The 27,972-nt window shown below is 40.8% G+C and overlaps 1 protein-coding gene across 1 annotated transcript in view; it reads left to right on the top strand.

The window, feature by feature from the left end:
* SPIRE2 (spire type actin nucleation factor 2) overlaps positions 1-23,478 on the top strand; it is a 60,953-nt gene extending 37,475 nt beyond the window's left edge. Inside the window, exons 4-15 of the mRNA XM_051974747.1 lie at positions 3,471-3,551; positions 4,551-4,715; positions 5,004-5,090; positions 6,575-6,698; positions 11,951-12,123; positions 13,594-13,810; positions 14,671-14,798; positions 16,979-17,113; positions 17,224-17,291; positions 18,354-18,381; positions 20,338-20,453; positions 20,990-23,478. Coding sequence (XP_051830707.1) covers positions 3,471-3,551; positions 4,551-4,715; positions 5,004-5,090; positions 6,575-6,698; positions 11,951-12,123; positions 13,594-13,810; positions 14,671-14,798; positions 16,979-17,113; positions 17,224-17,291; positions 18,354-18,381; positions 20,338-20,453; positions 20,990-21,212 — 1,545 coding nt within the window. The 3' untranslated portion in view covers positions 21,213-23,478. The remainder of the gene's footprint in view (positions 1-3,470; positions 3,552-4,550; positions 4,716-5,003; positions 5,091-6,574; positions 6,699-11,950; positions 12,124-13,593; positions 13,811-14,670; positions 14,799-16,978; positions 17,114-17,223; positions 17,292-18,353; positions 18,382-20,337; positions 20,454-20,989) is intronic.
* Positions 23,479-27,972: the final 4,494 nt, after the last annotated feature.

Genomic DNA, 27,972 nt, shown 5'->3' with positions numbered 1-27,972 from the left:
CCACTGTCTTTTATGTAATGTGCCGCCCATCTGGCTAATTCCCAGATTTCCTCAGCTTCTTGGCACTTGGTTCCAGAAGAAATACATTTCAGATCCTTCCTATGATTAGAGGATAATCAGAATCTCTCTTCTCCTCCTTTACCACTCCCATTCCCAGTGATATATACTTAAGAGTAAATTGGCATTTGAGGCTCTAACCTACCTTTCAAGTCATAATTCTGATGCTGTTCTAGTGGTAGAGAATTGATGTGAGAATCCCCTCTTTGGTCAGAGGCGTAGGTCCAATGTGAAAAGAATTCACAAACCCGAAAAGTTTGAATGGCAACAGAGAAGTTTATTGGCGCTGAGAAGTCAGCTTTGCTAGGAAGGCAGGCTTCTGAGTGGCAAAGTCCTGTTAGGGAGACAAAGGTTAGCACTGAGAAGAGAATATCTTATAAGTTTAAAATTGTTCTTTATAACAGTCTGAGGTTAAGGTTCCCAGTTGAAAAGTGAGCCAGTGCCCTCAGGCCTACATACTTGGAGTTTCAAGCCACTCAATATCAGGCCCCAGATCTCCAATTGAATTTCATTATTCCTGAAGATCTGGGCTACCCAAAAGATCAGTGGGGGATGATTTGCCCGAGATCTCCAGTTGAATGATGCTGCTTACCTTAGGAAAAGTTTTGTCTGGAAAATATGCCTTCTCCTAGACTCTCTGGAATTTGGGAGACCCTAAAATCTCCAATCTCCCTCCTTTTACAGATCAAAGAGAACACAATTTTTACAGATTAAAGGAGACACAGTTTTCAGAGTTCACCCCTATCAATTCCACACTCTTCCCTTTCACCTAAGCTATGCTCTAGCCCAAGGTGTCGCACACTAGCCCACAGGCCACCAATACTACATAAGACACTCAAACCAGGCTGAAATAACATCATAAGGAAATATCCAATAAAATAACAAAAATCTAATAGAACATAGATGACATAAACATGTGATCTACAGGGATCATTACATACAGATTAACAATGCCCTTTCTGTTTGATTCTGGTATCACTGCTCTAGACCTTTGGCCCGTTCAAATAATCTCAACTGCTATTTTGGAACATTCACACTTTAAGATCTTCCCATTCTATGCCTGGAACATACTCCCTTCACATTTGAATTTATCAAAATATATTCTTTGCCTCTCCATCCAAATTAAGGCCTACCCCTCCATGAAATCTTTCCTGATATCCTTTTCTTTCCTCAAAGTAAAAGTAAGCCATTTATCCTCAAATTTCATGTTACACATAACATTATACCATGTATTGTACTGGTTTATATGCCATCTGCACACTGACCCTATCTCCATTATATTATAGATTCCTCGGGCAGGGTCCTAATCTTATTTAATTTTTCTATTCCTAGCACTGAACATAGTACTTCATAGGTGCTTTATAAGAGATCTGTGATGGTTCAGATACTAGCTCTGCCACTAATTATCTGTGTGACCTTCAAGGAGCCTCTTTTTCCTTTTTCCTTATGATCCTTATGGATCTATTTTTTTCCCCCTCTATAAAATGTGGGAATTAGTACTTCCAACTCTATCCCAACATCTTTTGAATTAAGATTCCCTCATTCAATTTAACTGGTTTAGTAAATGACCTAAAGCTCACAAGTAGCTTTGTGTCTCTGAAGTAGTTGATCTCTACTAAGCTTCCCATAGACCTCTGAGTCTCCTCCACACGGGAGAGTCACCTCCAGGACTGACACCCTTTACAGGTTTAATTCTCTAGCTAGAAAGAGATGGAAAGAAGTGGCAGAGGTACTGATCATCTTATATGCTCTTGGTCTAGAGTGTTCCAACCAAATTCTATGTAAAAATGATTATTAAAAGCCCACACTATACCACTACTAGCAAAAATCAAAATTGTACATTCCTAATTCTAATGATCACGCTCCATTAAAGAAATAGGAGAATATACTTCCTCTATTTTTATAGCGATAGGGAACTATGGGTGTGGATAACAGACTTGATTGATGGATTGATTAGTTTTGCTTACTTGAATTTTCCCCTTTTTTAGTTTTTGTTATTAGAAATAGCTCTCTGAATGAGGATGGGGGGGACATATATTATTTTTCTTTTCATATTTTTATTCCTAGCATTTAGCCTAGTGCTTTGTAGGTACTTAAATTTTTATTGACTTTTTGGGGGATATGTTGGAAAATGAGGGTGATATAACAGGTTTAAAAATAATTAAAATTTAAAGAAGCCAATATACTCTTATTGCTTGGGAAGATGATAGCAGATATCAAAGCTTCTTGAATTGGCTCAAGGACTAAGAGATTTGGTAAACAGAGCAACTTGTTTTCTTCCTGGGGATCAGGGGTAAAGAACTTGATGGTTAAAAGGTTCTGCAAAGCTAAGGGATAGAGACAACACTTTTCACAGGCTAGGGGAAGAGTAAGGGAAGATCCCATGAAATGGCTCTTCTAACATTTATGCAATAGGGAGTTGGGTAGTGATTAACTCAGTCCACATTTCCACATTTCCAGCTTGATGCTGCTGCAACAAAGCTTCTCAGTTGGGAAGGTAATAGCACACCTCAGATTCTCCCCACAATACTGTTAGTGTTTCCCAATGCCCTCACCACCAGTCTGGGTTCTTCTATTCCCAGAATCTGCTGTTAATGTGTTCTTGGCATCTCGGGTCTTATTTGTTAGATAACACCCTAGGTCCCTTAGGTAATTATTCATTAGTAAAGGAAACTCTTAAGTTCTTGAGGGTCTGTTGAAAGATGATACCCAAATAGAGAACTATAGATTGATTACTTACTTTTTTTTTTTAATTATAAACAGTGGGATTTTTAAAATCCCAGTGGTCTTCACCTCTAAGGATCAGGCTTATTATAATGGGATCTAGAGAAACTTAAAACTCCAGGTTGCCATGGTGAGCCTTGTCCTGTGTAGTACCCAGACTGATGCCCCACTTTTAGTACCTTTTCCTGGCCTGATACTACTAGCCAGTGTGTGTCCCTGCTCCTAAGCAGAACATTGAATAGAAGCTCTTATAACCCTCTGAGTTTCCATGTGGGTCAACCCTATTACTATTTTCCCCACTATGAGTGATCACCTTTCTCTTAGATAGAGGAGGTCCAAGGGAGAAAAAGGGGGAGTGGGGGAGGCTGTGATGATCTCCTTTTTCCTCAGGTATCTTCCCCAACCCCAATGTTGCTGGTCTTGGGGTAAAATGGCCACTTGTCCCTTTTATCAGCATATCGTGGAACTGTTGGAAAGCCAGTGGTCAGAAAATGTATCTAATAAGGGCTTGCAACTGAGAATAAGGAAAGGCAGTCCATGCTCTGCCACTAATTGAATGCATTCCTGTTTAATTTCCTCCGTGTCTCTTTCCTCTGTCTAGAACAAGAATAAGGCCCTTTAGTCTCCCTTTTCCTTCCTACCGGCCCTAGTTTTATAAGGCCTTGCTCTATGATTGTATGTGATTGCAGATGCTGCTCAAACTTCGGGAGGTTGAGTCCCAGGCAGAGAAGCCACAAGCTGACCTTGACAACCTTCGGCACAAAGACTGGGTAAGGAAGGGCTATTTTCTCTCTCCAACACCCTTGCTCAGAGCACAGGAAACTCTGGTTCAATGGTCACATTGTTCTTTCTTTACTTGGAATGATAATTACAGCTAACATTTAGTAGTGCTTAAAGGTTTGCAGGATCTTGATATGTATGTGTGAAGGTACTATTACTTTCTCATTTTATCAATGAGAAAGTTAAAGCAGAGAGAGGGTAAGTGGGTTACTCCAAGATCCCACAAGATCTGTGATAGGGTTCTAATTCCAATTTTAGCTTTCTGCCACCTGGCTTTCTCTCCTAATTTCTAGCATTTTATTTTATTATTTTATAATTTTATAATAATTATAAATCTCAAACCTGGAATTCCTTTCAAGTAAAGTATCAAATGGCGAAGTGACTTCCCCTCTGAAGACCTATGCTAGAATCCTGCCTCAAATCCTTGTCTGTAAATTTGGGCAAGTCTTTTCATAGCCTCGGTTTTCATTTTGAGAGATGAAGATGATTTCCTTTGTATTAACTGCCTTACAAGGATACTGTGAAGAAAACACTTTGCAAACCTCAAAGCACAAGTAAATGTGAGTTGTTAATGAAAATGAGCAGAGTGGTCCCAGGCCTCATGTTCCTAGGTATAAGAATGAGCTGAAGAGACCAGGGATCTTAACTAAAGAAGGCTTAGGGGGAGGATAGGAAAGAGTGCCCGCTGGAAGGAGGGATGATCCTTTCCTCTTGCTCTCAGAGAGTAAAGCTAAAAAGTATGAGGAGGCAAATTTATCCAGGATAGGACAATCTCCCCAACAGCCAAGACTGTTCTGAGCAGAAGAGCCGTTCTCAGACTCAGCAGGGGCTTCCCCCTCACTGGGGGACCTCGGGCCAGAGTTGGAGGGCCACGCAGACACAGCTCTCCTTAGGTAGGAGTTGGACCGATGCCCCATCCCATGGTATGATTAGAATGACCAGTGGCCACTTGAGCGGGAACGCTCTTTTGTTCTCTCTATGGGTTCCAGGCCCGGCTCTGGGTGCAGCTGATGCGGGAGTTGCGTCATGGTGTGAAACTCAAGAAGGTCCAAGAGAAGCAGTTCAACCCCCTGCCCACCGAGTACCAGCTGACCCCCTTTGAGATGTTGATGCAGGATATCCGAGCACGCAACTACAAACTACGAAAGGTCATGGTGAGTCCCTGCGACTCTGGGCCTGCTAGTGGCTAGGCCAGGGAAAGAGAAGGGTCCCTCTTGGGCTCTTCTGAGCCATGTCACTCTCAGGAAGGTAAGGTGAGAGAAGTTAATTCTCTGAAATGGGAATGTTGTGGTCATTCCCATTTTGCTTTGGCACCTGTTTCCCCATCTGTAAAATGGGGATAGATCAAGAATGCCCCCCATTTCACCAGTATTCCTAATACCAGGACATGAAATCTTCAATACCATTCATTTCCCATGTGCTCTGCTACTTTCTCTGTCCAGGTTGATGGCGACATCCCACCCAGGGTGAAGAAAGATGCCCATGAACTCATTCTGGATTTTATCCGTTCCAGGCCCCCACTAAAGCAGGTAACCATTTTGCCTTGAGGATCCTATTGTATTTGGCTATGTCCAGTGTTGAGATTTCTTCATTTCAGTGTTTCCTGTCCGTGGGACTTTGACCTGGCCATAGGAACTTTTACTGTTCTACTAGGTGAGGACCTTGTGTCTGGTCCAACCTAAAAACCCTGGAATTTATTTCCAAGGGTAGTGACAGACCCTGAGGCTTGCTTTTCTCCCCAGTGCTAATATGGGAAGCTGCTTTACTTTTGTTTTCTATTCTGGGATGAAATAAGCCAATTGGTCACCCTCTACTCTGCCTTGGATTGGAGGGAAAGGGAAATAATGTTATTCTGAGACCTCTTCCATAGTGGAACCTATTGCTATCCCTCTAGATTGGGGACCAGCCTCAACTGGCCGCTGCTGAAAATATTTTGGGAATCTGCAGGCATCTGGGGCTGTGGAGAGTATAGCTTCCTCAGTGGTTCAGTGGGTACAAGACCGGGTCTGGAGTCGGGAAGATGAGAACTCAAATCTGGCCTCAAACCCCATCTGTGTGACATTGAGCAAGTCCCTTCTGTCTGCCTCAGTTTCCAAAAATGGGGATAATAATAACACCTACTTGCTGAAGCTGTTGAAGATGAAATGAGATATTTGCTGAAGTGCTTTTGGAACTTATTTAAATACTAGCTATTATTGTCATCTTCATCATGTCATCATCCTCCTAAGTGTGGTGTAAGTAGAAAGAGGAATGAATTCCTAATTGAGAGGCCTTGGTTTGAATTTAATGAGACTTCCTATCCAGGTGACTGGGCTGACTCAACTGAATCTTGTTTGCCTCAAAGCGGAAATAGGGCTGATACCTGCAATACCCACAATACAGGATTGTTTGGGGGAAAACCTTAATGTTCTATGTAAATAGGCATTATTATTAGCTCTTTTCCTGGATACACCCAAGGTGGAGCTCGGGAAAATTACTTCACCCACAGCATGTCCTTAAGGACATTCTATTATTCCCCTGAAAGCTCAAATGGATCCATGGATCCACTGCTACTGCTGTTTCTCCTGTTTAAGAATTCAGACTTGGGGCAGCTAGGGGGCGCAGTAGCTAGAGCACCAGCCCAGAAGTCAGGAGGACCCGAGTTCAAATATGACCTTGGACACTTAACGCGTCCTGGCTGTGTGACCCTGGGCAAGTCACTTAACCCCAATTGCCTCCGGGGAAAAACTAGGTAGTTGGAAAGCAGACTCATCCATCCATCTGTTCTTCAGAGGGGGGTCCATGCAATGTTCTGGGAGCTTCCCCCTGACATTGCAAAGATAATAGGGGAGCAAAGGGCACTGCAATATAGTTACAAACATTTATAGGGCACTTTACAGGGTCACAAGTGCTTTACCCAGTCCCTAATGCGGCTGCCACGATCTCCCAATTCTCTCTCCTATACTCTCGGCACATTCTGCTTAAAACCTCTCAGAATTCTAGGTCGTGACCCCTGAGTGTTTGCTCTCTGCAGGTATCGGAGAGAAGACTTCGGCCCCTGCCTCAGAAGCAACGAACCCTCCACGAGAAGATCCTGGAGGAGATTAAACAAGAGAGGAAGCTCCGCCCCGTGCAGGGCCCACACTGGAACGCTAAAGGTGTGATATCCTTCCCCCTTGCACACACACACACAAACACACACACACACACACACACACACACACACGAATCCCAATTCTTTGTCCCTCTACTCTCTGCAGAAATTATCACCATCAAGAAATCAAGTGGTACTGAACCACTAGCATAGAGGAAAGAACATGAGACTGGGGTGGGGAAGTAGGTTTCTGTTTAAGTCATAGAAACTTTGAATTTTTAAAATTATATAATTCATTCTCCATTGATTAAGGGCCTCATACGCCAAGTATGTAATAGGGATTTTATAAAGACAAAAATGAAACAATTCCTGTCTTTTATGGTGGACTGAGGGAAAATAAATAAATTAAAACTGATGCCAAGTAAATATAGGGCAGGTTGAGGAGCACTGACAATTGGGGAAATGAGAAAAGGCCTTTTGGAGCTTAGGGTTTCATGAGATAGCAGAGGGGCAGCTTGGTAGTGCAGTGGATAGAGCACCAGCCCTGAAGTCAAGAGAACCTGAGTTCAAATCTGACCTCAGTTAACACTCCCTGGCTGTGTGACCCTGGGCAAGTCCCTTAACCCCAATTGCCTCAGCAAAATGGCCCATCATCTGCCTTACCTTTGTACCCTGAGGAGCAGCAAGCCTTTCTCCCAGCCCTGCAGCTGCACCTTCCTGTATATGCTGTATCCCTCTGTGAGCTTGAGACTGGGGTGTTCTCCCAAAACTCAAGACTGTGCTTTGCACACATACTCATTACTTATTAATTAATTAGATTTAAATTAAATTAATTGGCTTAAACCTTTTAAAATTCATTCTTAATACAAAGACATGGGGGTGGGGAGATGGCAGAGATGGGAGTGATAAGGACACTTTGGCTAGAACGTGGAGTATTTGAGGAGGAGTAACATAATCAGTTTAAAAACAAAAGACTACGAAGGGCTTTATATCTTATTCTAAAGGCAACAGAGGCTTCTTGAGCAGCAGAGACGTGATCAAACTTTTGCTGTAGGAAGAGCAGTCTGGCAGCTGTGTGGAGGCTGGAGCAGAGAGGAGAGGCTGGGGTAAAGAAAAAAGGCTATTGTTATAGACTCATATATATCTCATACAGAGAAGAGTTTAAATTGATTTTTACATTAGATGCCTGTTTGACTAGAAGAGTATTAACAGAAATAAATACTTTTAAGAAGAGGAATAGATTGAAGGGGAAAGATAATGAATCCTTTTCTGGGTATTGTAGTTTGCGATATCAGCAGTCTGTCCAGGGGGAATATTTAGTAGGCAAATAAGGCTTTAGGGAATGACTTGCCTAGAGAGGCTAATGAAACTCATGGGAGTTGTGGGGGTAACCAAGAGATCACAGAAAAAAGAGAGATCAGAGTGTACCCACATACATCAGGTGGGGAAGATTTAGCAAAAGGGACTGAAAAAGGTGGGTCAGACAGGGAGGAGGAGAGCCATGAAAGAATAATGTCCTGAGAGCAGTGCCGTATGTGTGTCTGTGTGTGTGTGTGTCTGTGTCTGTGTGTGTGTGTGTGTGTGTCTGTGTGTGTGTGTGTGTCTGTGTGTGTGTGTCTGTGTGTCTGTGTGTCTGTGTGTCTGTGTGTCTGTGTGTCTGTGTCTGTCTGTGTTTGTGTGTCCGTGTGTCCGTGTACATACCTTCTGACCTGGAATCGGAAAGACTTGTCTTCCTGAGTTTGAATCTGGCCTCAGACACTAGTTATGTGTCCCCAAGCACATAATAGGTGCTTCTTTTCAGTCTGACAACTCATGACCCCATTTGGAATTTTCTTGGCAAAGCTATTACACCTCTGAGCTCCACAAGGTTCAGCTAAAGTGCCTTTCTTCATTCCCCCAATTATCAGTTCTCCCCAACTCATCCTGTATTTAATTGATATCTGTTTTTTTATTCTTTTGAATGTTTTTTTCATGTCTCAGTTATTAGCTTCCACTTGACAATTCTGATTTTTATTTTATTTTCTTCAATGAGCTTTTGTACCTTTTCCATTTGGCCAATTCTACTTTAAAGGAGTTGTTTTCTTCAGCAGATTTCCCCCTTTCTACCCTCATCCCCTCAATTCTTGTTTTTTTGTTTTTTTTTGTGCTTCCTTTTCCAAATTGTTGGCTTTTTTTCATAATTCTCTTGCGTAACTCTCTTTTTCCAATTTTTCTTCTGCCTCTCCTACTTTTCAAATCCCTTTTGAGCTCTTCCAAGAGGACTTTTTGGGCTTCGGACATGTTGGAGGCTTTGTATGTAGGTATTTTGACATTGTTGTCCTGTTCTATGTTTGTGTTTAACCATAGTAACTTTCTATGGCCAGGCTTCTGCTGAGCCAGAACTGTGAGATCTTGATTGCTGATTTATGCTGTGACCTCCCACTGGCTTACTTAGACATCACTCTGCTGGACTGCACTCCCTTTTACCCAGGAGAGACAGACCTTTCCTGAAGACCCATGTTATCTTGTGCTAGAAAATTGTTTCGCTCTGTCTTTTTGGAGATTCTGTCACCTCAGAATTCTTTTAGAAACTTGATTTAACTTTGTTTCAGAGAGAAACTAGGAAGAACTCAGTCAACTTCTGGCTTTTCTCAGCCATCTTAGTTCCCTCTTCCTTTGTTTCAGTATCTATTTAGTTGTCTGCATACATGTGATTTCCCTCAGTCAAATGAAGAAGGCAGAGGTTGTCTCATTTTTTATCTTTATAGAATCCTTATTATGTGTTTGGCATGTAAGAGGCCCTTAATAAGTGGATGAATATATTATATAATTTTTAAAAACACACACATAAATTTCCAAGACTTAAAGATGGAAATCCTTCAGTTCAATGCTCTTTCTAATAATGGTTCAAAATGCCACCTGATGGTTTCTTGATGGTGTTAATCTCTAGAATGAATTAATTAATAAGGTCAATTGGTCAAATGGAGTCAGAGGACTCAAGAAGGGTAAGGACTAAGAAAAGGCAAAAGCAAGGTCATTGGTATCCCCCCAAAACAGTAGTTTAAATCGAGAAGTGGAAATAGAAGCCAGATTGCAAAGAGATGAAAAGTGAGTGGGAAGTGAGAAAGTGGAAGCTGTGTGTGTATGTATGTGTTTTAAGAATTTAGCTGAGCTCTAAAATGAGAGCTTGAGAGCAGAGTGACTGAGCACATGGTAAAATTGTAAGACATATGATAAAAAGAATATATTCTTGTTTTTAGTAACAACATAATCCTCTGAATTTTTCTCCTTAAACTTCACAATTGGAACATCTACAATCTACAATTTACTTTTTTTAAAAGTAAATCAGCAATGGCACAGCTACAAAAGAAGGCACTGATTTGGATTCAGAAGATCCTGTTTGCCTCAATTTCCTTATCTGTAAAATGAGCTGAAGATCATTTTTAGTAATATATGATATTCCTGTTTAGTAGACATATGACTAGTCTGAATCTTTCTGACTTTCTCGCTTAAAATCTTAAGTAACACATAAGCCATACCTCCACTTCTAAATTCAATTCAGCAAATGTTTATTAAGCAACTATAGGATGCAGAGCCCTGCTGAACTTTGGGAGAGCAAATTTCAACAAAATCAGGAGTATGCTGGAACAAGAGCTCATTTTCAATATAGACACATACAACTTTGAAAATTGTCTATACAAGTCATACCTTGGTATACTATTTTGTTGATTGTCTAGACTTTAGAAAGTGATGGGAAAAGTTAGCAATGTATTTTAAAAGTGTATTATACATTTCAGAGAGTTGTTAAACACTTGTCTTTCCTCTCATGGTCCAGTAGAAGGTGATACCATCTACACAAATAACTAGAATATAAATTAAAATTTGGCACCATAGTGCAGTGGGCAAGTGTTCTGGATTTTGGCCTGGTTCAAATCCTGTCTTTAATCTGTGAGACCTTGGGGGCAGATTTCTTCATTTCTGCAGATCTGTTTCTTCATCTGAAAATAAGATCTAATAAAGGTCTAATAATACCTTTATACGTCTATGATAACCTCTAATACTCCTTGCAGCTCTGCATTGATGATCTAAGAAGAGGTGCAAATAGTTCCAACTTTTTTCAGCCTCCATAGGACATAATTTTTAAAAGCCAGCACTAAACAAGGAATCAATGGCCCATTGGAATTAAAGCCAAATTCTCGGTCTCTATGTGATCTTGAGCAAGTTACTTAACCTCTTGTCGAACGACATAATGGATGTTAAGTGCTCTGGAATGGTCCCATCCAATTTATAAAGTCCTCTAAAGCATTTCAATATATTGATATTTATATCAAAATACGTAAAGTACTGGATAAATGAGAAGAAATGGTCACCAGAGGGGAACAAAACATAGCCCTTGACCTCAAAGGGTTTGAAATATAAATGGAGGAGTTGAACCCAAGAGATACAGCATGTTCTTAAATAGAAACATGCATAAATATTAGAATAATAGCATAAATATATCTAGTCACATCCAAAAAGGGCTAGTAGGCTACAGTGGAATCTTAATTAGGGAATGTTTTCAGTTTCTCATCTCCATGGTTTTGTATCTGCCCTCCATGCCTCCTTATGTTAATTATAGAATCCTTAGCATCCTTCAAAGCCCAAGTTTGATGTCACTTCCTACTCAGATCTTTTCTGATTCCTCCCCTCACCCCCAAATACAATTCTATATATTTTGTATTTATTTCTCTCCCTATTTTGTCTCTTCCTTTCCTCTAGTAGAATGAGAGCTCCTTGAGACTGCTTCATATTTGTCTCTCTGTCCTCAGAATTTAGGGTAGATAATAATCTGATAATAAATGCTTATTGATCAGAATAAAAAGACCCCTGGGCTCTTAAACAGGAGTCTTATGATAGCTAAGGCTGTTTTCTGCATCTGAACTCTTCTTTTTGCTTTGACAGAAGGTGAGAAAGGGGCATTGGATACCCCCCCCCATCTTGCCACTCACTAATCTGGTCCTATTGTTGGATACCGGAATATTGTTCTATTTTATACTTGTTCATCCCTCCTGAGCTGATCTGATATGCCAGTCTTGCTCTTAAGGCTCACCATATGCTAGATATTTTAAATCCTCAATCAGTCCTATTTCTCAGAACTATCTGGCTCAGGAGATCCACCAGCCTTGGTCTTCTGCCCTGGGGCAGGGATCAAGTGGGTACAAAGCTGGGAGACCAACTCTGAATTTCTTTGTTGAAGAGGTTCATTGAAGCCCTCTATGATTAACCTTCCTCGTGTCCAGTAAGTGTACTGGGCATTAGTTATTCCCTGTGCCTACTTCTTGACTTTATCCCTTTAAGGTTTTGGGTCCCTGCCCTGCATCCTCAATGCCTGTTCCAATGATGTGAAGTCTACTTCCTGTATAAACCTGACCCTCTCCGGCACCGGGGGCACCCCTCAGCGCCCACCACGGCCACGGGTTCTGCTTAAAGCTCCCACCTTGGCGGAGATGGAAGAGATGAATATTTCTGAGGTCAGAACTAACGGTATTTTGTTGGAGAGAGATCAGAGAAAGAGAAGTCGTTTTCTGGGGTGGAGTTGGGAGCCTTTCAGTGGCGGTAGAGAACAGGGCTGACTGTATGCTGGAATCTCATTAGATTGCACAGTGGATAAAAAGTCAGGAAGACCTAAATTCAAATCTGGCTTGGGGGCATTAACTCTGTGACCTTGAGCAAATTCACTTGACCTCTGCCTCCAGTTTCCTCATCTGTACAATGGAGCACAACAGCACCTACCTCCTACAGTGCTTAATGCACTACATAAATGCATTTGTATCACCTTTGTTTTTGGTCAAAGATTGAGTGTGATGTAAAGGAGAAAGAATTGAATATGGAGACAGAACCATGAATCCTAGTTCTGGTTATAGGTTATGTGACCTAGTCTCTAGTCAATGGAGGTGAATTATATAATAATCTCTATTCCCTCCTATCTCTCTTTCTCCTGTGAACCTAACCCACCCCTCTTATTTAGCTCTGTGCGCAAAGAGAAAATGAAAAGGCAGGGACCCTGTGGAGGATACTCTTCAACATCTTGGGGGTCCCTCTATTAAGAAAACAACTCCCCCCCCCACTTATTCAGACTGGATCTTTTCCTGTTCTGTTTTAGGCCTTGATAAAAATCACTTGGTTTGCGGTCAATTATAATTATGATTCTGGCACTTGTGGTTAGACTTCCCTAAACTTTGGTTTCCTCATCTGTAATATGGGTACAGTAATAATTCTGACTATTTTTACGGGGTGAATATGTTTATAAGTAGTTAAGTGGCAATGTGTAGTACAGGCCTTGAAATTGGACATAAGAGCACCTAACTCCCATAGTTTTTTATCGGAAGCAAGGAGATAGTATTTTAAAAGAGCTTAGCATAGGATCTGGAACATACCAGATACTTAGTTAATGCTAGCTATTCTTATTATTAATTATAACTGATTGTTTACTATAGGACTCAATTTCTAAAATTCAGTTTTTAAAAAAAATTAAGTCACCTGCTATGTACAAGGCCCTGTGTTCTGTAGGCCAGAGATATAAATGCAAACAGCACTCACTGAGTCCTTGCTCTGAATGCATTTATAATCTAATAAGCTAACTCTGACTCAGTTTCCCTCAAGGCTTTTCCTTGGAGTTTCTAAAACCTCAAGTAGCAAGAAAGGTCTGTTTGCTAAGCAAGGCCTTTGTCCCTTTGAGGTTTTAAGCTCAACCCTTGCAGCGAGATGGCCCCAAGCCTAAGGCTGCCATATGTTTTCAAGGCTCAAGCCTGCAATGAGACCAACCAGCTAATAGGTTTTGATAGCTACTCTTGATTTAATAAATCTTAAACCGTTGTCCTGAGAAGTCCCACATTACTAAGCAAGCTGGACGGCATTGTCTGCCCAAGCGATTTCTTGTAAAAGTAGAAGGGCAGCTAGCCGGTCCATCTGGTGGTCAGTAAATCCCGGTGTCCTCCCAGGAGGAAGAGTCTCCAAGTGGAGAGATGGCGAGAACGAGCAGCTCCCTGCTGCCCCTGAAGCGGGACCGATCCTTCTCGGAACACGACTTGGCCCAGCTCCAGAGCGAGATGGCCATGGGCCTCCAGCCGGACACTGGCCCCATGGGAGGGAAGGAGCTGGAATCTCGACCCCGCTCGGGCAGCATGCATACATGGCGGACCGACAGCACAGACCACGGTGAGCACTCCCTCTCCTCCCGTGTCATCCAGCTCTTCATCCCCTTCCTCCCCAGAACCCTGGAAGGGTCCCTGCCCAGGCTCCCTTGAACCTTAATCAAAGACAGCTAATTGTTGTGAAAAGAAGCCGGGGTTTGGCCCCTAGAGAATGGGATCGAATCCCAATCTGAGTGGTCAGGAGCAAGTTAGTTCACATCTGTGACCTCAGTTTTCTCATCTGTTAAATGGGGATCGCAATGCTACTACCAACCTCATAAAGCTATATTAAGGAAGTCATTTTATAAACCTTCAGAAACTAGAGAAATATTTCCTTCCCTTTAGAGCAAGGCTCATGAACAGATTTCAGGGGAATCTGTGAATGTGGAGAGAATGAGGGATGTTTTTCACTAAATATTGGTAAAAAAACAACTATATTCCATCCAGGGACTCCTCAGTTTCACAGAGGCAAAGGTTAAGAACCTCATCTATAGTAAGAACTCAGAATTCTGTCAAGGTGTATCCCTTGTTATTAGTTTATTCTCAAAGCCCCATGGGTCTTACTCCACAGCCAGGATCTGACACCTGGGACAAAGCAGCACTGAAAAGCACTTTAAAAATCAACTATAGAAGACAAATTCAGTTGAGGTGGGAGTTGAGGGGAGGGCTTAAGAAAGACCTCATGACACTGATACCCCCAGAGCTTTGCACAGTGTCTGACAAGTAGAAGGTCTTTAATATTGATTGATTTGATTGATTGGGAGAGTCCTTTCCTAGCTTGACGTAGCAGGGGTTCTGACTTGTTAATCATTTGAGACCAGACAAGAAATGGGGATGATCATTGCTTTTTGTGCTGATTATCAAGTCTCTATTCCTTTCTTCTAGGCTCATTTCCCCTAAAGTACCCGGCCCTTGTGGAATCCAGTTCCCCTGCCCACAGCTCCCTTGGCTCTGTAGAGGAAAGACCAGAAGGCAGTTCAGCTTTGGACAGTCACTCTAAACACTTGTGGCTGGTGAGTAATGGATTGTCTTCTGATGGCCCAGTGGCCCTTACAGGACCAAAGGCAAAAGTCTTTATTTGTTACTTGGAGACGGCTAGGTAACTCAAAATTCTGGATTTCTGACCATTTAACCTCTCTGCCTCAGTGACATATATACTGGGCCATATATTATAAATAATTATTTTTATTGATTATTGTAGTTGATAATATAATTATAATAATATAATTACCATCTAAGTTATTTGCTTTTATCTCTGAGTATAATCCATCAGCGAGATCTTCAAATATGTCAGTAGTGGAGTACTATTGGGGGATGGTCTGGGTAAATGTATATCTCATAGTCCTGCAATATAAATGTCCAGGAAAACATGTTACCCAGAAGGTATTCCTCATCCTGCACTTGGCTCACAGTCCACCTTATCCTATAGGTAGGCCCTTTGCTGTCACCTTCTGGGAAGATTTGGTATTGCTGTTAAACATGTTAAACCCGAATAGAGCTGGTGAGATCAGGTTATAGCATATCAGTGCTGAGCTAGGATGGGTTTTATGGTACCTGAATTTTGTTCTAATCCACGATCTTCCTATTCACTTTCCCATGGATCTTCTATCCGGGCGCATGTTTATTTGTCAAATACGTGACTAGCAATAAACTAAGTAATCTGTAGTGGGGAGAACCAACGAGCCTTAAAAGGCCGAGTCCTAGCTCCAGCCCCTGCGTCATTGGTAACTGATTAACTAAGTGGAATGAGGAAGAAATGGTCCCCGGAGACGATGATCCCCAGATCCTACACCTAGGTGACTGAATTGATTGTAATGCCCTGGACAGAAGTAAGAAGATTTGAAAGAGGAGCGAGTTTGGGGGGAACCTCATGAATTCAATTTGGGCTATGTTCCGTTTGGGATGCCTGCATTCAGGGTATCCGGATCAAAGTGCATACTAGACACTTTTTTTGTCCCTCAGCTGGGTCTATGGCATGGAAATGACAATTAAACCCATGGAAAGTAAGCTACATAGTAGACAGTAAATTTTCATTAATAATAATGGAAGCTGGGGCAGCGAGGTGGCGCAGTGGATAGAGCACCAGCCCTGAAGTCAGGAGGCCCTGAGTTCAGATCTGTCCTCAGACACATAACACTTCCTAGTTGCTGTGTGACCCTGGGCAAGTCACTTAACCCCAATTGCCTCAGCAAATAATAATAATAATGGAATATTGTCAATTGGTGTAGGCTGGTATTATTAAAGGAGATTTCATGAAGCAGATAGGACCTGAGATGGAAACAGGATGGGCAGTAAGAACAATGAGCAGATGAACTAGGCTGGAATAAAGGGTACACATAGGAGTGTGGTAGAGTTAATAAGAACAGGTACCTCAGAGAGCTTAACTATTGACTCTATATATCAAGGATCAATAAATTCCAAGTGTCTGATCACTGTGGGATCTACTATTTTGGGTGAAATCTTACTCCACATTCCAAAAGCACATTTTGTTCTACTTCAGCAAAACACCTTTATTTTGCTATGTACTACACTCTGTGGTGGGACAGAATCCTACAGCCCCAGACCTTGCCTCTTGGTGGATATAACATTAGGCCCCTACCTGAGTTTCCTCAGGTTTCTTAGCCCACTTTGAGAGTGTTCCTGGGATTTCTGAGAACGAGTTTCTTCACTTTGTTCTCCTGAAGAGAAGAAAGGGAAGAATGAGGCGGCAAGATAGATGGATGGCTATTTGGGGACCCCACCTATTCTGTATGTTCCTCTGGAACTTCTAAAACCAACTACGCTCACTCACCTCCTCTACAGCAGAGCCTTTTCAGAACTTTCTTCATCTTCTCTGAACCTAATTAAGTCCCATCCTGAACTCATCCCCCACCACCCTCCCCTCCCCACCCCCTTCTTCTTCTTTTTTACAACTGACAAATTCATTTGATTCCCAGATATTTGGGCTGGCTCCTCGATCAAAAGCAGGAAAATAAACAAATAAAAACTTAAGTTCTCTAATAATAGGGAGTCATTTTAAGTTCTTAGCAGAAGACATGATAAAATGGTATTTGGAAAGAAATCTAGCATCACTGTCCAAAATAGATCCATCAGAGAAGAGACCTGGTTTAGTCTTCCTGGAAAGATGGAAAGCTTGTACTTTCATGCCAAAGGCACTGATCTATTTAAGCCGCCTTTCCCTTCCCTTCCATAGGAATTCAGCCACCCAGTGGAGAGCCTGGCTCTGACAGTGGAGGAAGTGATCAATGTGCGCCGGGTGCTGGTAAAGGCTGAGATGGAGAAGTTCTTGCAAAATAAAGAGCTTTATAACAGCCTGAAGAAAGGGAAGGTAAGATGTGGTCCCGATGCTCAAAGCTTCCATGTTTCTGATAACTGCTGAGCAGGCTTCAAAGCAGGTTGGGATTCAGGCTGAAACCTTTGCTTTCTTTTTGTTTGCAGATCTGTTGCTGCTGTAGAACCAAGTTCCCCCTATTCTCCTGGCCAGCTACCTGTCTCTTTTGTAAAAGGTAAGCAGGAAAGGTTTTGTGTGAGGGAATGACACAAGACCATAGATTTAGAGTCAGAAATGGACCAGAGATCATTTCGCTGCTTCACAATGCAGCCTTGTGGTGGTGCAAGCCTTTACATGATATATAAATGTTGTAACCAACATTGTCATCTATTCCAACTTCTGAATTTTATACATGAAAAGATTGGAAGCCCATAAGGCTGAATGATTTCACCAGTAAGGATAATATTAATAATATTATAAGGATAATAAATTGAGTTTCAAACGAGGTTTGCTGATTTCAGACTGAATGATCGATCATTCCACCATCTCCAAGACCTGGTTTTGGAAAGGACTGCCCTTGTTTGGGGATATGAAATCCCTGCTTCATTAATATCTTAGGAAAGTCATTTAATTTTCTTATCTGAAGAGAGAGCAACAAAAGGAGAGAGACATAAAGACTGAGAGAGCAGCCAAATGTGGTGGGAAAAGTTCTGTATTTGGAGTCAGTAGCCCTGGCTTCAAGCCTCACTTCTGCTCTTTACTACCCTGAAAATCATTGGCAAAGGATTTTTTCTTCCCAGAACCTTGAATTGCCTTTTCTGTGAAATGAGGGGCGTGGAATTAATGACACCTGAGGTCTCTTTCAGCATAAAATTCATGCTCAGACTCTGACTTCTGACAGGCTTGGACTTTACGTCCTGCTGAATCTGGGGTTTTACCATTTAGGAAATTATCTCCAGCTGAGCTAAGAGCTTAAGACTTGGATTTCTTCCAGACTGAAAAGCATTAGTAATTAGGGGAAGGTACAAAGGTTAAAGGGAAAGCATCAGAGAAAGTAGAATAAGGTTATAACAAGGACTGAAGGGTATTTGGAGTGAAAACAAGTAGGAGAGCAGAAACCTGTAGAAAGCATAGTGAAAATAAAAGTAGTAACAATAAAGACTAGGCTAAAAACAGGTGGGTAGTTTATGAAAGGTGATGAAATGATGCAAGAGAATTGGGAAGAAGGGGCTTTATTTGACTTCTTTGTCGTGGTACTGTATTTCTTAAAAATATCCTTCCCTTCTTTTTGTTTCAGAGCTGTCTGCACCTCCTGTAGCATAAAGGTGAGAGTGGTGTACTTGAAAGCTGAGCAGAGCTCCCAGATGTCTGGGGCATTTCCTGTTTGTAATGGGCACAGTCAGTTCACCTGATCTGAGGGGTTAAATATTGGGGCAATGGGGGCAGGTTTCCTTCATTTGGATGGTTCTGCCCTCCAGAGAAGGCTTAGAATCTGAAAGCTGAAAGGGACATTGAAGTCACCTTATCCCTGAAAGTGCTTTGAAGCAAAACAAAGCCTAAATAATCAAAGGAAGAGATATCAAATTTTTTAAAAGCACTGTTGGTCATCAGTGCCAAGAAAATCTTTTGAGAGTCTGAAATGCTGGTGGGGAAGACAAAGCAATATGCTATGGTCTGTCTTACTAAAGTATCTTCAACGGGGCATTTTGCAGTAGAATATACCATGTGTGGGTTGATGGTGGGGATGTCAATCTCCACATTACCCTATAGGTTTCTTTGGCAGTAAGATGTCATATACATAGACAAGTAAGAATAAGATATAAAAAATGTATTGCAATAATTTTTAACAAGTAATATTATATCCAGATAGGTATAATCCCTAGATTACAAAGCAATTTGTAATCATTTTAGAAAGGAAATTAGAGTCCAATGGAGAAAGGATTTATTTTCATTTTTATTTTTTATCACAGGACAAAGGGTCTATCATTTATTACATGAAATCACTTATGGACTCAACAAAATATTACCAAACAAGGCTGGATTTTTTTTTCCTAGTAAATTTATTTATTTTTAACACACATTACTTTATAAATCATATTGAGAAAGAAAAATCAAAGCAAAGGGAAAAACCATGAGAGAGATTTTTTTAAAGGCATAAAAAAGAAGTGAATATTGATATACATTCAATCTCCTTAATTCTTTTTCTAGATGCAGATGGCATTTTCTGTCCAAGAACCAAGCCTTTCATAGTTGATCATTGCATATTCTTGCTGTTTTTGTATACGATGTATTCCTGCTTCTACTTGTTTTACTCAGCATCAGTTCATGTAAATCTTTCCAGGCCTTTCTAAATCAATTTGTTCTTTTTTTTAATAGAATAGTAATATTTTATTATTTTCATATACCATGACTAGTTCAGCCATTCCCCAATTGATGGGACATCTACTTATTTTCCAATTCTTTGCCACCATAAAAAGAGCTGCTATAACCCTTTTTGCACATATGGGTCGTTTCCTCTCATTTAATATTTCCTTGGGATACAGACCCAGTAGTGTCTCTGCTAGGTCAAAGAGTATACACAGTTTTATAGCCCTTTGGGCATAATTCCAAATTGTTCTCCAGAATGGCTGGATTACTTTACAATTCCACCAACAATGCATTAGTGTCCCAGTTTTCACACATCCCCTCCAATATTTATTATTGTCTTTTCCTGTCATCCTAGCCAATTGGAGAAATGTGAGGTGGTACCTCAGAGTTGTTTTAATTTGCATTTCTCTAAATCAAAATAATAATTTAGAGCATTTTTTCATAATTATAAATGGCTTTAATGACTTCATTTGAAAATTTTCTGTTCATATCCTTTGACCATTTATCAATTGAGGAATGACTTATATAAAGAACCCTTATCAAATTTATAAGGATATATTTTAGAAATGAGACCTTTATCAGAAACAGAATTTTTTCCCCAGCTTTGTAATTTCTCTTTTAAACTTGATTTTGTTGGTTTTGTTTGTGCAAAACCCTTTTAATTTAATGTAATCACAGTTGTCCATTTTGCCTTTCATAATGTTCTCTAGTTCTTCTTTGGTCATAAATTCCTCTCTTGGAAAAGGAATTTAAATGCCAAATTGAGTTTTTATTTTAGCCTTCAGACACTGGGGAGCCTGAGCCATTGAAAAAGTCTTGAGAAGAATGCTATGGCAGCCTGTCTTCATGTCATTGATTTTGCTCAAGATCTAGAAATGCCCCCAATCTTAATCTCACTTTTATTTGTGTTACAGATAAAGATGCCTTCTAAGAAGTTTGCACACATTCCCGTTTACACTTTGGGCTTTGAGAGCCCTCAAAAGGCTGTGACTGCCAAAGCCATGCTGACTAGGAGAAGAGATGTCTTCCAGTGAGTTCTTTCTCTTGATCCCCTTAGCATAGAAATATAGGAATTATCCTCAGGGGAGGGTAAATGAAAAGATTATTGATATCCCTTTCTTCCCTTATCATCTCCCTATCCAAAAAAAAGCAAGCAATCTGAAAAAGATTATACAAGTGCTGTCATTTTTTAATATTTCCATATGAGTCCTGTTGGGAAAGGAAAATAAAAACAAAAGGGGAAAACCACAAGAAAAAAAAAATAAAAGAAGAGAAAAAAGGTGAAAATCATGTGCTTTGATCCACATTCAGTCTCCATAGTTCTCTTTCTGGAAGTGGATGACATTTTCGGTTTTGTTTTATTGGAATTGTCTTAGATCACAGTATTGCTGGGAAGAGTTAAGTCTATCATGGTTGATGGATCATACAAAGCAGAAATCTCTCTTGTTGCAGATTGTTCTAACTCTCCTAAGCTGATTCCCTGCCCCCTTCAAAAAAAAAAACCCTCAAGCTTTTCTGATTTTTACTCTTTCACTCTCTGATTTTTTTCACTCTTTTACTCCACAGGTCCCTGCAGGGGACGAAATGGCGGAGTGTGGAAGAAGAATTCCCTCACATCTATGCTCACGGCTGCATCCTGAAGGACGTCTGCAGTGACTGTACCAGCTTTGTGATGGATGTGGTCAGTTCTAGCCGGAAGAGTGTGGATGTCCTTAATACGACCCCCCGGAGGGGCCGCCAGACTCAGTCCCTCTATATCCCCAACACCAGGACTGCCTGGGACAAATGATGGACCTTACCAGAGCCCACCTTACTCAGGCTCTCCATCCTGGGGACTAACAGACCTGAGCTCCTCAAGCGCTCCCCTGGGCTGGGTGATAATGATGATGACGAGAGACAGACTTCTCAAGCCCTGTTACAGTCATCCGAGCTTTCTGTGGTACTTTTTAGAGCCCAAGTCCATCTCTTGGGTCAAACTGAAATGGAGTCCAGTCACAAGAAATCCTGCCCAAAGCCTTTCCCCTCAGCACAACTCCCCACTTAGCACCACCTCTCGGGCGAAAGAATTGCCTCTGAGTTGTGCATGTACATATATACATATATAGATACATTTATATAATATAGTCACAATCTATATATTTATATACATTGTTTCCTGGAACCCTACGAGTGCTTTGGGGGTCAGGGCTCACCTAGAAGCACTTGGGGTTCCCAGGCATTTCCATGGTAGAGCTGGCTCTGGAACTCTTCTGAAGGTCCCTGAGAGGATGTGGAACTCTGCAGTGGGTAGGAAAGTCTGCAGAGATTAGTTGGAGAATAGAGGAAGAAACTGAGTCCAGATTAGGAGGAGAGGATAAATCAGGGATAAGAGCAGAAAAAATCAGAGCTACAATTTCTGGTTACTGGATAAGGACCCTAGCAGTTGATTAGGTGGCTCTTGGCAAAGATTTGAGCCATTGCTATTTCTTCAGTTTCCTCACGCCAAGCAGGAGGACAAGGAGGGGAGGAAATGTTTTGTTCCCTAGATGAAAGTCCTGGGCTGTGAAACTTTCTTCCTTCTGTCCTGGAGCATATTAAGCCTGTTGACCTCTACTTATTTTGGCTTAGACCCTGGGTCTAAGAGGACCCGTTGAGATTCCTTCCTAGGTGAAGCTAAATGTGCAGTCCCTGGTCCCAGGAGTCTAGCAGGTCTTGACTTTTTCAGGGCTATTTTTTGAGGGTGTTACCTTGAGATGTTTGAGGGATTACAGGTAGAGGGAAGAGTGTTCATGATTGGTTCTAACCCACCCTTTCTGGGCCTTCTCTTTCATAAACCCCTCTCCTGTTCGGGAGGCTTCCAGAACTTTAAGAAGGCTCTCTCCCTGATCCATTTCCTATTGCCTGTCCTGCTTCTAGTAGGGAAGGATGGCCAGGCAGCAAAATGAGAAGCTCATGGGAAGCTGGGACATTCAATCATCCACAGTGTTAAAATTAGAATAGTTGCTTTGTCTCCTACATATCTACATATTTGTGGCTCAAAAAAAATAGAGCCTTATTTATCACAACTCTAATTTTGCTTCCCTTCCATTCAGGCTCTTAGATGTCTCTCACCTTCCTCCCATCTGTCTGTCCCTTATTGCCACCCAAATCCAACCTCCCTCTCCCCTCGCCCTTACTCTTCAGTGCCATATAGCAGGAGGAATGCATTGAGAGATTCCATCTGAGTCATGGGGGCTGCACGTGTACAGCAGAGGCAGCAGGACCAGCTAGCTCCTTCTACAGCGATGCAGGACAAGTCCTTCTGGGAGCAGCAGCGACTGCAGTGGGAAAGAATGGATGGCTAGGGAAGCGGCTGCTGGAGAAGGGATGGGATGGGCGAATCTCTTGGCTGTGGCCGCTGTACCTCTTGACCTCTTCCCTTTCAATCTGGCGACCTAGTTATCCAGAAGAGCTGCAGTGTGCTCTAAGGTCATGCTCTCTTCCAGATCTGGTGCCTCTATCTTTTTGACAAAGAAATGGGTATCCCTCCCTCAAGTTACAGCTTCTGTTAGTTTCTTGCCAAGAATGCAGAGTTTGATCAGGGTACCCCAGGAAGATTTAGTCAGATGCTTGTCTCTGCATATTTAGCCCTATATATAGTTCAGCCCTAATATGAAGGGAATTCTTAAAGAGTTTCCCAGGGAAACATTCTAGAGACAATTCCAGACTTTGGGATTTATCAAGAGAAGCTGAACTGAGATACCACTTTCTATTAATGTCTGCCTGAAGAGTCTACATTTTAAATTAAGGGATGCTTTCATCTCTCTTTCCTTGGGCCATCACCTGCCTGTTTATCCGAAATATCCCTCCTGCCTCCTCTCCCTCTGCCCCCTGGGACTCCAGCACATAAATAGTCACATATGAACATCAAGATCTATGCAGTGCCCAGGGTGGGGAGGGTGCCAGACCCCCAGCAGGATCCTTAAAGCCACAGGGCAGTGCAAAAGGAATGTACTGTAAAGACTGATCTGTTGGTGTTTTCCCCTCTGTATATACAATTGTTCTGTGTAATAAAGTTTTATTTGACTTAAGCCACACCAATTGCTTCATGATGGTTTCTATTCTTGGGCGGTGGATTCTGGGATTATTGGAAAAACCATGCAGCTTCCCTTTGTTTCAGTACCCAGTCCAAATGGTGAATTGGGTGTTTGTGCTGCTGCATGTCTTTCATGGAGTAGGACTGCTCTCAACTTTCCCTAGGATATTATTGACTGGGTTCAATACCTGTGACTGAGCCAGGAAGAGCTGAATTCTGGTCATACCAAAGCCACATGCTTTGTGATCTTGGGCAAGTCACTTAACCTCTTGACAGTTTTCTTAAAGATAGTTTCAGATCCAATTCTCCCTGTGCAGTGGGAGAACTGTTCGGTTCTGCAAATATGTATTGTATCTAGGATATACTGCAACATATTTAACATATATAGGACTGCTTGCCATCTTGGGGGGGGGAGGAGGTAGGGAGGGGAAAAAACGAAACATAAGTGATTGCAAGGGATAATGTTGTAAAAAATTACCCTGGCATGGATTCTGTCAATACAAAGTTATTATTAAATAAAATTAAAAAAAAAAGATAGTTTCAGAAAAAGTACCAGTTTGCACTAGTAGATTTTTTACTTGAAAGATCCCTGCCCCAATACTTATGAATACTACCTATGATCACATTTTTTGACTTGAAAGATCCTTGCCCCAATACCTATGACATTATCCATGATCACTCTCACATGGCGACAAAATGCTAGGCTGAAGTTGGGAAGATCCAAATTCAAATTTGATTTAGCTTAATCTCTCTAGTCCTCAGTTCCCTCAATTGTCAAAAATAGTGTCATAATAATAGCTACCTCTTAAGGCCAGAGTTGTGAAGATGAAATAGGATATTTGCAAAATGCTTAGCACATTACCTGGCACATATTAAGAACTTAATGCTTCTTTGCTTTCCCCTCTGCTCTCTACAAAGTCTAAAATTTAACACTGAATTTGCAGTTTCTAAAACAATATTCCATCTCCTATAGACATATTTCTGCACACCCCCATACTTAGAATGTTCTGCCTCTTCATCTCAGTTTCTCAGCTTCCTTCAATACCGATTTAAATCTCACTTTTTAATTTTTACAAGGTTTTCCACGTTGCCTTCAGATTCTAGTGTTTCTCTTCCTCTCAGATTACCTTGAGGTTACTCAATATTTATCTTTTTACATATTGTGTTTCTTCTTGTAGCACAGTATGTTGAGGGTAGGAACTGTTTTTTTTGTTTGTTTTTTGGTATCCTTTTGTCTTTGGTATCCTTGGGTGCTCAGCACAAAATCTGGCATATAATAAGCATTTAATAAATACTGACAGATTGTTCATTAGTCATACTCTCTGGCCTTCCAAAAATTATCCATGACTCCAAAATTAGGCAGAATTTTGGATTAAGAATTGGATTAAATGTGATTTTTATGGAATATTTTACATAATTTCACATGTTTCTTGGGGCAGACAGAGGGAGAGAATCTGGAGCTCAAGTTTTAAAAACAAATGTAAAAAATGTATATGTAACTGGAAAAATAAAAAATACACATAAACAAAATTTTTAAAAAATGATTGGGTTAAGGAAAAACCAAAATTAAAAAAAAAGATATGTATAACAGCACTTTGGAGAAAAAAATTAATGATATAGAAATGGAGGACTATAACTTTATTTTTTCAGTGAAATTCTTTATAAATCTTATGTTCAAAACTTATACATTGATAGTTTTCAACATTCACTCTTGTCAAATCTTGTGTTCCAAATTCTTTTCTCCCTCCCTTCCCCCCATCTTCTCCTAGATGTCAAGTAATCCAATATTTGTTAACCACGTGCAATTCTTCTGTACACATTTCCACAATTATTCTGTATAAGAAATATCAGGTCAAAAAGGAAAAAAATGAGAAAAAAATAAAATGCAAGCAACAAAAAGTGTGAAAATATGTCATTATCCACATTCAGTCCCCACAGTCCTCTCTCTGGGGAACACTAGAATTTTATTATTTTATTAAAACTTTTTATTTTCAAAATATATGCATAGATAATTTTCAGCACTGATCCTTGCAAAACCTTGTGTTCCAAATTTTTTTCTCTCCTCTCCACCCCTCCCCCAAAATGGCAAGTAATCCAATATAAGTTAAGCATGTGCAATTCTTCTATACATATTTCCACAATTATGCTGCATAATATCAGATCAAAAAGGAAAAAAATGAGAAAAAAATAAAATGCAAGCAAATAACAAGAGTGAAAATAGTATGCTATGATCCACACACACACAGTCCCCACAGTCCTCTCTCTGGGTGCAGATGGCTCTCTCCATCACAAGACCATTGGAACTGGCCTGAATCATCTCATTGTTGGAAAGAGCCATGCCTGTCAGAGGTCATCATTACGTTATCTTGTTGCTGTGTATAATGATCTAATGATCTCCTGCTCCTGTTCATTTCACTCAGCATCAGTTCATGTCTCTCCAGACTTCTCTGAAATCATGCAAGCCCTAACATTTTATAGGTGGATGACCTTGCTACCAATTGCCAAAATGTAGAAGGTTTTTCTCTGGCAATTGCTCTGCCAAGGAGAGAGGAGAAATACCTACTCCGTTTAGGGTTTAAATAAACATTGTTTCTAGCTTCTAGTCTGGCATGTAGAAAGCTGGATGTTTAATGTGTTTTTTTAAATGTTCCCTCTAAAAGTCTTCTGATCTTTGCAGCCTACAGAGCTTTGGAGGCAGCTGAGCCTCCCCTGATACATGGCACAAAGTGCAAGATATTTTAGGTAAGTGCTGCAAAGTCATCTCACTTGGGAGTGCTGAATGTTACTGGCAAAACCTGCCCCCTCCCCCGTCCCTTTCTCTATTTTAGAATGCGATTGAGAGGAATATAGGGATGATGTCAGTTTGCTTTGGAATGTTTAGAATAGCACGATCATTGCTTCAGATGGAGATTTGAGGTGCACAAGAAACTTATGGTCAGGATAGGATTCTATACAACACCACTACCTGGCGAGAAGCTCTTTCTTCTTTCTTTCTTTTTTTTTTTTTAAATAACTTTTTATTGACAGAATCCATGCCAGGGTAATTTTTTACAGCATTATCCCTTGCATTCACTTCTGTTCCGATTTTTCCCCTCCCTCCCTCCACCCCCTCCCCCAGATGGCAAGCAGTCCTTTACATGTTGAATATAATCTATTCTTTCAAATCAGTTCAGAGAAGGGGAAGCTAGAGGAAAACTGGTGCAGAGATTCTTAAACTGTTTTATCTACCACTTTCTGTGCCACTCACACCATTGATCTTTGGAATCATTCATTTTTTTTTTTCTGAGGTTAACAAAGGTTCCAATGTGGGTATAGCACTGAGTACTGGAATAAGAGTCAGGAGATGAAAGGTTAAGAACCAGTTCTGCTCCAGACTATCTGGACACAGCATGACTGTTCTGGATTTCAGCCTCTTCATCTGTTAAATAAAGGAGGTGGATTATATGATCTCTCAAATCCTGTCCAGATTTTACAATCTCGGCATTTATCAGGCTCTCAAGGTTAAAAGTACACCACGCAGTGAACCACAACATAGTGTTTCCAATCCCTCTGGTTTTGTCCGATTGCATTTTTGATTTCCTTCTCAGGTTAATTTTACCTTATTTCTAAGCCTAATTGTTCTTGTGCAGCAAAATAACTGTATGACTGTGTATGCATATATTGTATTTAACATATTTAACATGTATGGGACTACCTGCCATCTAGGGGAAGGGAGTGGGAGGAAGGAGGGGAAAAATTGGAACAGAAGTTTTGCAAGGGTCAATGCTGAAAAATTACCCATGCATATGTTTTGTAAATAAAATATATAGTACACCACATAGCAAAGAACTGGAAAAGGAGTGGATGTCCATCAATTGGGGAACTGAACAAGTTGGACATGAAGGTAATGGAATCTTATTGTTCTATTAAAAAAAATGATGAACAAGCTGTTTTAGAAAGTCCTGGAAAGCTTTTCATGAACTGATGCTGAGTGAAACAAGCAGAATCAGGAATACATTGCACACAACAGCAAGAATGTGCAATGATCAACTATGAGACTTGGCTCTTCTCAGTGGTTCAGTGATCTAAAGCAATCCCAATAAACTTTGGACAGAAAATGCTATCTGCAGCCAGAAAAAGAACTAAGGAGACTGAATATAAATCAATACATGCTATGTTCACTTCTTTTTTCTGTTTTTTTTTTTTTTTTAAATCTCTCCCATGGTTTTCCCCTTTTGCTCTGATTTTGCTCTCCCAACATAATTCATAAAACAAAGTGCATTAAAAAATAAATAAAATAAAAAAGTACACTACAAAACACAAAGTTTAGGGTATTCTTTGTGTTGTTGTTTTTTTTCATGTGTCACCTGGATGTCAGATTCTAGGCCCTGTCAATCAGATTGTACTACTGTCATGGAGATCCTCAATACTTGATACTCTCTTGGGTTTGCTTTGTCCCCATCCTCCATTTAAAACAAACAAACAAACTTCGAGAAGCTTCTCTAGTTAGCTGTTT

Source organism: Antechinus flavipes, chromosome 2, assembly GCF_016432865.1.
Source record: "Antechinus flavipes isolate AdamAnt ecotype Samford, QLD, Australia chromosome 2, AdamAnt_v2, whole genome shotgun sequence".
Lineage (NCBI taxonomy): Eukaryota > Metazoa > Chordata > Mammalia > Dasyuromorphia > Dasyuridae > Antechinus > Antechinus flavipes.
Note: the sequence above shows the minus strand (reverse complement) of the source record. Positions and strands in the feature narration are given on the sequence as shown.